This window comes from Sinocyclocheilus anshuiensis, unplaced genomic scaffold (genome assembly GCF_001515605.1).
Source record: "Sinocyclocheilus anshuiensis isolate Anshui unplaced genomic scaffold, SAMN03320099.WGS_v1.1 scaffold656, whole genome shotgun sequence".
NCBI classification, from domain to species: Eukaryota; Metazoa; Chordata; class Actinopteri; order Cypriniformes; family Cyprinidae; genus Sinocyclocheilus; species Sinocyclocheilus anshuiensis.
In genome coordinates this window covers 1,112,378-1,123,754 of record NW_015555829.1, presented here as the reverse complement: position 1 = coordinate 1,123,754, position 11,377 = coordinate 1,112,378, and the positions used below count along the sequence as shown (strand labels likewise).

Below are 11,377 nucleotides of genomic sequence, written 5' to 3'. Positions count from 1 at the left end.
GGTATCGGCGTTTGGTATCGGGGCATTTTAACGAGTACGAGTACGAGTACAGGAGACCAGTATCGGTGCATCCCTACTTAGAAATGTTAGTAAACTTTCAGTTCGTATGATCTTCATTTGTTGGTCTTTGTTTGTTGTGTAGACCTCTATTTACACATCATCATTTGCAAATGTTTATAAATGTTTACTAATCATTAATACCTTTATGAGCAGTCATCTCGATGGCAAAAAGGGTCACGTAAGACCTGAATTTACACTATTCACACATCTTTACTAATCATTTATTAATCATTTGTTCATGTTTTTGCAGTAGCCAATCTAAAGTTAAAATGATTCATCATTTGTAAATGTTTATAAACGATTACTAATCATTTAGTATCTTTATGGACTTTGGACTTTTAGCATACTACTCTTCAGTATATCATTAAACAGGATAGCTATTCCTTGAATTATAAATAAACAGGGGGAAACAAATCATTTTTTAAAAAGAAAATACTTGTCCATTTATCAATATAATATAAACAGTTTGAACCGTGTTCCCTTATAATATTCAAATTGACCCCTGTACACTGTTGACCCTTTAACCAACCCTTAAACCTACCCATATCACCAAACCTGTCCCTAACCTCACCCGTATCACACCTCAATAGCAGCTAAAGTGTTGTGCATTAACACATGCTTTTAATCATTTTATAGCATTTTAAAATCATTTGTAGATTTTCAGTAAGTGCTTGATCATATGGAATTGAAAGTTTAATGACATTTGTAAGCATTTTAACTTACATGAAATAATGATTTGTTAAACAATATCTAATGTTTAATAAGTTTATTAGCAAACATTAACAAGCACATTATCTCACGTTTCTAACTCTTTGAATGTCTATTAACTGATCCATTAAGCATTATATAATGTGTGTTAATGATTTATTAATAAAAGTTATTATAAAGTGTTACCTTTTATTTTATTTTATTTCTTCAAATGTACCTTGTTACAGAGCGGCAATGTAAAATTATTTGTTAAAAAATGTAAATAAATGAAGATTTTCTGTAATGGAAGATTGCATCAGCAGCCTAGAGTTTGGTGTTAATGATCTGCTTGTTAATCTTTGGACAATTATATTGTATCTTGAACTGCTTTTGTAAATATTTTGACTTTTTGACTAATTCATACCATACTAAAGATAGTGTCATATATCTGTTTTATAATGTTCACATAAAGGGTTAGTTCACCCAAAAAAATGAAAATTCTGTCATTAATTACTCACCCTCATGTTGTTCTAAACCCGTAAGACCTCTGTTCATCTTCGGAACACAAATTAAGATATTTTTGATGAATTCTGAGAGCTCTCTGACCCTCCCATAGACAGCAATGTAATTACCACGATCAATGTCCAGAAACGTAGCAAGGAGATCGGTAAAATAATCAATGTGACATCAGGGGTTCAACTGTAATTTTACGAAGCTACGAGAATACTTTTTGTACGCAAAGAAAACAAAAATAACGACTTTATTCAACAATTCGTCTCCTCTGCGTCACCCTAGTGCCATTTTGGAGAGTATCCACTGAACGCAAACAGCGTATGCTATTCTGTGTCAGTTGCGTGACGTGGATACGTTGCTTTCGTTCAAATCAAAAATGTATTCGAGTGATGCAGCTGACACAGAATAGCATACCCTGTTTGTGTTCAGTGGATACTCTCCAAAATGTGTTCTGAAGATGAGCAGAGGTTTTACAGGTTTAGAATGACATGAGGGTGAGTAATTAATGACAGAATTTTCATTTTTGGGTGAACTATTCCTTTAAGAGAGTACAAGGTAGGTTATTTAAAATTTTAGCAGTGCCTTCGCATCTGCTCCACTGCAAAAAATAATAGCGTCAGTAAGCATGGGGGAATCTCGCTCTCAAGCAGCTAATTGGCTTGCTTCCATCACACAACCTACAATTAGGACTCGCGGTGCTGTGGAGGCAGCACATGAGCTGTGCAGTCGCAGAGAACGGAGAAAGTGCTTTTTGCATTTTATGGCTTGCTTTTGGCAGTGAATTATGTGAAAATGGGACTTGTTTTAACTCCTTTAACTTGTAATAATCGTCGTGGTTGTAGAATACATAAGTCCGGTTGTGTGCTCGACATATTTTAAGACCAGGGAGAGAGAAATGCCACATGAGGCCCTTTTTTTCTTTTTTAAAATGTGGTTTTAGTTACTTTTTTTGTTTATTTTGCTCAAACGTAATATTCCAACTGGTGTTGCCTATGAATTATTTGGTCCGTATGTTGTTTTTTTATTATAGAAATCAACAAAGGTTAGAGAAAAACAGCTTTGAATTAGGAATGTGTTTACAATCATCGTGTTTTTTTTTTGTTTTTTTTTTTCTATTTTTTAACAGTTTTTCCATAGTTTCTCTTATGTTGTTTTATTGGGCTTTTTCCCTTTCGTCCTCAGATTCCTTCCTGCACACAAACGTCTCAGGCATTCAGTGCGGTGTGATGATATCCACGCTCCAGCTACTCAAAGCCACGTTCAAACATCAGCTCCAAGGTAACGCACTGTAGCACTGAAGACATTAAAATGGCCAAGACTGATTATTTCTAGAGTGACCATGAGTAATTGATGGGGGTCTAACTTATGACCTTATAAACCCCTCCAGTTGTCCAGAGCTCACAATAGACTCTGAGCCACCTGAGGAGATTCTCAATGTGGCAGGGCCGCAGCAGTACCAGAAGACGTTGCAGAATCAGCCAGTGTCTCATCCGTGTGGCAATGAGAGAGGGAGTCTTCGGCCACTCCACATAGTCTGGCCACATCGCTGGTAAGACCTTCATGATAACATCAGAAACATTTATTCATCAAGAGTTCATTTAACATGCATTTATTTATGGAAAATTTGATTTAACAAAACGCTTTCAATATTTCACTCGTTCTTTTCATTATTTTTTTTTTTAAATAACTGACTGATTCTTCATATATAATTAAAATTAATTTTAATTCATTATAAAGATGTTTCTTCAACTTAGTGCACTTTTGATCTTGTGGACTTGCAAAATATATAGAATTTGTTAAAACAAACACTCCCACAACATTTGTGTTTGATTGCATTCTGTGGTTGAATGACGGAACTTTTTTTATGGCGTAAAATGGATAACTAATCAAATCAGAGTTTAAAATGTCTTGTTTTTTTAATACATTTTTATAAGTCTGAGACAAGGGTATAGCAATAAAAGACATTTGAAAAGTAGCAAAAATAAATAAGGCATCATAAAATGTTTCTATGTTTTAAGTGATATTTGGCATAAAAGTGTCTGTAGTTGAAGTGACACTGTATTTCATACAATTGTAGAAACTGCAGAATAGAATTCTAGAAGACTGTTGATCATTTTCATGCAGAAATAATTTTTCATCCGTTTTTTTATTTTATTTATTTAGTTTTCACTGTTCCCACTAAAGAATGCACTCACACAGAAATGTAGTGTGAGAACCTTGTTTCTCAGCAGACTTCAAACATGCGCGACATGAAAGTGCCTCAAACATCAACCTGTATACAACTACCATTCTGTGACTTATTTGCTTTGGACTGTCCAGGGAATTGTTTGACAGTACGGCAGAGGCATGGAAAATGGATAACATGCTTGTTTTGGTACAACATGCTTAGATAGACCACTGGTTCAGAGCAGTTCTAAGCGTGTAATGTGTCCATCGACCCCCTCGATGCTTGTGAAATATTTCTCAGCATCATCTCATTGTTTCTCAAATTCAGTCTTGGGGAAAGCCACTGTTAGAATATTGTCTGTGACATTGGTGTTCGATTCCTTTCAAAAAAAAGTTTGAAAAGTTTTTATGAACAGAACCTCAATTGCAGAGATGGCAACAGAAAAAAAAAAAAAAAAAACATCTGTGTCGTTGAGTTTTGTTCACAGGGACCGATGGGGGAGGGATGAGAAAATATTTTATTGCCCGCAGGACTGCTCTGTGGTTTTTGTTGAAGTTTAAATATCTTCCACTCCCCATATTTTAGACCTCCTCTTGGCATGAGTGGAAACCAAACAGCATTGTATCTCTACCTCATCTGCCATGGGCAGAGAAAAAAAAAAAAGAAACTGTTGCTCAAACCACATATTTCTCCCATGACTCTTTACTCATCTCTTGGCAGCGGCGACACGTTTCCTTACCAAAAAACACCCATAAATCAGATTAACAACCGAAAAGACCACCGGTGTCGAAGTTTGATGCTGGCACGGGGATTTTGTGATGTTTGTTTGTGTTATGTATCTGTCATTCACCTACTTTTGTATCAGTAACAAAAGCGGCCATTGTGTAATCTCTTCAAAACTGAGCAAAGCACAGATGGATTAGCGCTGTTAACATCCGTGCCTCGTAAACGTTGGCTTTGGTCCGAGTTAAATTGGGATTTACACAGGGCGAGAGCTGCTGGAAAAATAAGAAGGGGTTTGGATTATCTCTGACAGTGTGTCCCATTTCATCCTTTTTCCTTTTTTTCCCAGCCTCTCTTTTTGTCATCATCACTGGTTGCAGATTGTTAATCTCCATGTGGCCTGGATAGGTCTTCATCTGTTGGATTACAGGACTGTCTTATTGCAGGCGCTGACCGGGGCGTATGGTCAGAGAGGGCAGCTATTTGCAGGTGTATGTGATGAGGGCTTAAATTTGCTTCCAAAAAGCCCATTTACCTAAGAGTGCAACCTTGCTTTTCACAGTTCCCAACAGGCGCATGTTCTTTCAAAAAAAAAAAAAAAAAAAGAGAGCAGTGAAGACTATAGTACAACATCAGACAGTCACATGGCCTGGCATGGGCTTTCCCTCTGCTGGACCTTTGTCTTTCAGGCGATCATTCTCCGCAGGCAGTTACGCAATGTTTTTTTTTTTTTTCCCTCTGTGGCTTGTCTTGAAATCCAGACATATTTGTGCATCTCTTGTTCCTCCCAGACTGTGCAGCGGGCACTAATGACCAAGTAAAAAAGACGCAGGCACTGACGCATCACCACACTGTGCTGGCAAGGATCGTGACTGGTTCCACAACTCCTCCTGCACCCTGCTCATCACCAGAGCTGTGCCGCTGAGACCCCCATTAGAGAGGGACGGTGCTTGGAAGGACATTATATGTTGGAATTTTGAAAACAGCACAAAGGATTTAAACCCGACTTTGTGAGCGAAGGCAGAATTCCAGAAAATAGTTGACACTTGATGTTTGCACACAATTAAAAATAATGAATCAGGGTCGTGTTAGAGTAGAGAAGTGGAAAACATATAGTTTACTGACAGTTAAAGCGTAACCGAAGTCAGCCCATACATTTTCACATTCATTGATGTATAGTTACTCCCTTATTAGGACCCCACCACGCACCCCTCCCTGCGGAGGAACAGCGAGAATGATCGACACGATCATGGTTTGTTTTGTCTTGTTTTACCGGAGGCTTTGCCTCCGCTATTTTCAGCTGACCCTAATCAATCCCCAGATAACCGAATCTTGGGCTTTCAAGAACCCCATTAATTAGCCCTTTCACTTCCTTCTGATTTGAATCCTTTAACGTCATGCTTTTGCAGTAAATAGAGTTTGAATTTTAAAACATGCACCTCGTGGGTGCGACTTAAAGGGGAATATTTAATCATAGCTGTCTAAATGAGAGGATCATATTCTTTTAAGTGGTACCGGATGACTGCTAATGAGCATTCGCCGTGTCCCTGCATATATATATATATATATATATATATATATATATATATAGAAACAGATCAGCATATTAGCTATTCATCTTTTTTGCCATTACAGGAATAATTTACATTTTAAAATATATTAAAACCGAAAACAGTTATTTTAAATATTTCACAATATTACTGTTTCGACTGTATTTTTTATTTAAAAAAAAAATGTGCAAAAAATCTTACAGACCGTTAAAACTTTTAGTGGTAGTGTGTATAAAATTACATTTAATCCAATTACATTTTTAAATAATTGTATAATATATTTAATAAACATTTTATAATAAATACATTTAAATACATGTATTTATTTTATTATGTATACTGCTATAGAAAGTTAGGGCAATCTGAATAGTTTTTTTGCGGTGTGTGTCCATCCTTGTAGTATAATCTCCTCAAACTTTATTTGGGTCATCCATAAGTTTGCCATCTATCATTAACATCTGCATTTAAAATGCCCCTTAAGTGTAGCTCCTAGAAAGAATCTAATAATTAATCACTAATATGTTTGTATTGTATGTTTACTAATCTGCATCAATGCCCAGACGTCACAGACCAGCAGCGGCCGCGAGTGCATGTTAGTGAACTCATGTTTACGTGTGTTTATGCGGGTCTCCTCTCTTCGTTTAAGTGTGAGACACTCACAGTTGATCCCCAGCAATCCCTGCATAACATAACTGACATATTAACCTTTAACGTCATGCTTTTGCAGTAAATAGAGTTTGAATTTTAAAACATGCACCTCATGGGTGCGACTTAAAGGGGAATATTTAATCATAGCTGTCTAAATGAGAGGATCATATTCTTTTAAGTGGTACCGGATGACTGCTAATGAGCATTCGCCGGGTCCCTGCAGAACCCCATTTTTTCATATTTGTTTTATTTGGTTTCTGTCTCATTGCACTCTGAGGTCAAAGGGTAAGAAAAACCCCCACTTTAGTATTGGAAAGGAACACATATTTGTGTAGTGGGGAAAAAAAAAAAAAAACTTTGGACATTTACACTTCTGCTCAAAAGTTTACGGTCAATAAGATTTTATTTTATTTATTTCATTTTGCGGAAAGAAATTATTTTTATTAAGCAAGGATGCATTAAATTGTGTCATAAATTGAAAGTGACAGTTTTTTATAACTGACATATTAATTAACCCTCCGCTATGCTGTCAGTAGGAAATAAGGCATCACGGCCACATGAAGGTTGTTTTAGTTACTAGACTGACAGGCCGGGTAATAGGCATCCCTGCAGTCGCCATGTCACCTCCCCGCAGGTCAACCAGTCTTAGTCCGGAGGAGGTAGCAGTCACATCCACAATGTAGCGAATCAAAGAGGCTGCAAAATTAATGAGGGAATCAGCGTCAAGCCATGGGGGAAAAGGCAGCATAAAAGAACCGGAAATGAGAGGAAATAAGCCCTCACTAATACCTCATCTAAGGAGATTCCACCCAAGTGGGAGGTGTCTTTTGTCAAAGCGCTCCTGCCCCGGTAATTGTTTTTGACCTTCAACATCGTCAGTTTTGTGAAGAGAGCTCTTCCTCAGACAGTATACAGAATGGCAGTGCTGACGAGCTCAGAGATTTGTCAAAGCCTCTTGTGCGACATGTATGAGCTCTGTAAGGCCGTTGTTCGGTAACATACCTCCGCTTTATCAAGAGGATGAGCTGCATGGATCACCAGTCGACTGTCAGGGTTTTGAAAGGACTTCAGGCGCACACTTTGGGCCAAAGAGAAGGATTTCAAATCTGTGCATTAAAGGGAAGCTGCCCTCTGAATACCCTCTGAATACAACGACCCTTAAACGAATACTCCACCCCAAAATGAAAATTTTGTCATTAATCACTCCCATGTCGTTCCAAACCCGTAAAAGCTTCGTTCATCTTCGGAACACAATTTAATATATTTTGGATGAAAACCGGGAGGCTTGTGAATGTCCGATTGACTTCCAAGTAAATTACACTGTCAAGGTCCAGAAAAGTATGAAAGACATCGTCAGAATAGTCTATCTGCCATCAGTGGTTCAACCGTAACGTTATGAAGCGACGAGAATACTTTTTGTATGCAAAGAAAACAAAAATGACGACTTTATTCAACAATTCGTCTCCTCTGTGTCTCTCCACGGATATTCCCCAAAATGGCGCTATGGTGATGCGGAGAGACACAGAGGAGACGAATTGTTGAATAAAGTCGTTATTTTTGTTTTCTTCGCGTTTTTTGGGGTGGAGTATCCCTTTAAGGGTCGTTGTATTCAGAGGGTATTCAGAGGGAAGCTTCTTCATCAGATGTGTTGTTAGCATGTAGGTTAGCTATGCTAGTCTTTTTGACTGCAGAATAGAATTGTCTCACAGTTTGTGCACCTTTTTTAATAGAAAGATTGTGGTCGTTGATAGAAATAAAAGCAGTTGATTTTTGGAAAGTGTTATTTTTGCTCTAACATTTTAGACACTTTTTAAAAACCTATAATAATCATGAAACTCAACAATATAAATTATTTTATTTTATTAAAGATAAACCATACAAATTATTTTTATTTTATACAAATGACTGGGCAAGAAAACTCACTCAGCTTCTCATAGAACAAAATAAAATTGAAATAGCATTTAATAAAACATTCTTTGAAGTACTCCTAATTTAATCTTACTAAAACCTGTAAAGTGTGCCTTGGATTTAAAGGCACACTTCAGACTTCAGAGTGAACTATTTTTGAGGTAATGAAGCATTGCCAGTGATCGCTGTGAAGCTGCTCAACAGATTTCTTGGCTGAGCTCAGAACTTTAATGGAAGCACACCAGCAATCAGCGGCCTGGCTGCATCACAATGACAGAACATGTGGCCTCAGCTTCAGATGTGTAATTAAGGTATAAGAGCTGCGATTCGAAGAGGAACTTTCAGAACTCTTACCACGCACCTCAAATATAAATAATTGTATTAGCGTTTCCAGTTGTATACATGTTTCTGAGAAGTCAGAATTGAATGTCAAACACTGAAATTTCATCAGAGATTGCTTTATCACATCACAGATTTTTACCTTTTCTCAGTATGTTTTATATTATTTCCACAATAACATCCAAACATATGGGTAAACAAGAGTTGAAGGTCATTAAAAAAAATTGAAGAAGAAAAACTGAAATGGGCTCCTGTCTACAAAATCTGTGTGCATATATTTGGTTGCAAAAGAAAAAATGGATAAATAAGTAAAGATACTTGTTCCACTTTTGTCACAGTTAAAATTCACTTATTAAACAAAACTCTCTATACATTCAACCTCACTTTAAAATTGTGTATTATGTTCATAAAAGCCCTGTGGTTTTATGATATTATTATAATTTTTTTCTTAAATTGCATTTTAACTTGTGCTTACTTGGTATTGACATACTGTGCATATTGTTGACTCGTGTATGAAATGGCTTGTGAAGTTCATCATTTGTAAAGCACTTTGGATAAAACTATATGATTAAATGTTAATGCTAATATGACGGGTAGTGATTTTTTATTTTCTACACTTTATTTTTGAACTCTCTTTTGGTAATATTTTTCCTGTTATTAATTAATGTGTAACCGTTACTGCTTCCAAATGTGAAATAGTCAGTGTTTTGTTTCTGCTGTGTCTCTTTCTGGCTAAAGGGAACATGACAAAGACCCACAGCTGTTCTTCCAGACCTTACTGAAACTCAAAGAACAACAGCTGAGCTTTGAAGTTTCTGTCCTGGGAGAGACCTTCACTGATGTTCCAGGTACATCATGTGCTGTACGGATTAGGGACTGGGGACATAATTAAACAATTATAATGTGATATTACTGTTATACAACAGTTTGTTTCAGACAAAATGTTCCGGTTAGTTAGCTATATATTTTTTTCTTCTTTTTTCTGCTTGCTTATTTTTTTATTATTTACTTGCCTTTCTGTTATTTTCACATAATGATTTAGTTTTTGACACCTCTGATGTCATGCACAAATGTAATTACGTTTAACTTTGAAACACATTTGTTAAGTACATTGCTTTAGGTTCAAAGATCGTCTGTTTATTGCACACAGGCAACATTTTCATTGGCAAAATACACTCCCCATTAGTGGACAATTATGTTTTAATATCTTTCGGACAGTCTTGAGTATTTATGGCGTTGTGTTCATTTAATTTATGTACCCACACACTCTAGCGCTGCCAAAGCGAGACTTACAGGAAACACAATCTCTTATATTGAGATGCAAACTTTTATCACGGCATAAACAGCTGCATGACCAAAATAAATAAACAGATCGTAAAGTTTGCTCATTTTATGAAATTATGTTTACGATTGCTCGGAAGGCAATCACACTGAAACGGTTTTAATCTATTCTGATTTTGCTAATAGAATCACATTATTGATTATTTGTGCCCTTCTCTGTTTTATGTCCAAATTTATGATGACCTTGCTTATTTTATCTCCTCGCAAAATATGACCAAAAGTTTAAACATCCCTCTCTCCGCTAATTACTACACATCGATATTGAGGCTTCTGTCCCTTTCTCTGTTCCTTCCCACTATAGACATCTTTTTAGAAGCCAAAAAACAGTTGGTTGACCACATCCAGCACTGGGGTTTCATGCCCAGTAAGGAAGATTACCTCAAAGCGCTGTGCCAAGCAGATGTCGTCGTTTCCACGGCCAAGCACGAGTTTTTCGGAGTAGCAATGTGAGTTTCATCTGCTGTCTGTCACAGAAATATGTTCTCTCCAAACAGAAAGTCACCACAATGGTTTATTTATGTTTATTGGCATGTGTCGTTTGCTATTTTCATGAAATTTTCATGAGGAAAAAAAAAAAAAACGTGTCAGTTTTGGTGAAAATAGTCATTCATATTAGTAAATTACCACAGAATTCATAGTAACTTCTTTGTAACTTTGTTTAGTTTTGTGGAAAAATACAAAATCATAGCTAATACAGAAAGACTGTTCCAACATGTCACATTTTAACACAAAATGTGAAGATTACCTTGAGCATGCAATTCTCCAAAACATGCCCAGAAAAGTTCATGGCTTAATTGAAAGGTTGCTTTCGATCCCAGAGGCCTGTCCTCTCATTCTGGGGGTGTTTCACAGTCAGGAGGGTACCGCATGTGTTTTTGAAAGCACCACCCTTGATGTGTTCAGCATCGCCTGGATCAATATCTTAAGTCACCTGTGCTTGACTTTTGAAGAGTTGTTTGATAATGCAAGGTAGCACTGATCCAAAGTACACTAGCAAGGGCTCATTCTACACTGGGGAATTCAGTCATCCTTGTTCTGTACACTAAATGTATACATTCTAATTAGATGACAGCATTGATACATTTTCTGGGCTGTGATATCGATTGGATGGAAACATCCTTTGCTTTGCAAGGTAATGATTTAGACTCGTGTTCCCTCTGGGACTCGTACTACATACGGCTGAGGTTGTTCTCGATTTCATTAGATCAAAGTCCAATGGAGAGGAGGAATAAGGAGACTCCTCAGCTGTGTGTGTTTTACGTTTATGTCCTCAGGCGATGTGTGTGTTCAAACACTGATCAAACACCTGCTGTCGGCTTTTCTTAATAATGGTTAACTTCCAAAAAAACATCTAGTTTGAATTTAGCTGAATAAGGGTAATTAATGCTAGGATATTTCCTTAAAGGGATAGTTCACCCAAAAATGAAAATTTGATGTTTAT

At 36.8% G+C, this 11,377-nt stretch overlaps 1 protein-coding gene across 2 annotated transcripts in view; it reads left to right on the top strand.

Annotated features, from left to right (window-relative positions):
- Positions 1 to 11,377, top strand: part of gtdc1 (glycosyltransferase-like domain containing 1) — a 48,715-nt gene that overhangs the window by 30,598 nt on the left and 6,740 nt on the right. For both annotated transcript variants that reach the window (XR_001632591.1, XM_016469671.1), the window contains exons 5-8: positions 2,443 to 2,538; positions 2,648 to 2,809; positions 9,334 to 9,443; positions 10,238 to 10,382. Coding sequence is in view for 1 of the 2 variants with exons in the window: in XM_016469671.1 (XP_016325157.1) it covers positions 2,443 to 2,538; positions 2,648 to 2,809; positions 9,334 to 9,443; positions 10,238 to 10,382 (513 nt within the window). In the remaining variant the exon portion in view is untranslated. The remainder of the gene's footprint in view (positions 1 to 2,442; positions 2,539 to 2,647; positions 2,810 to 9,333; positions 9,444 to 10,237; positions 10,383 to 11,377) is intronic.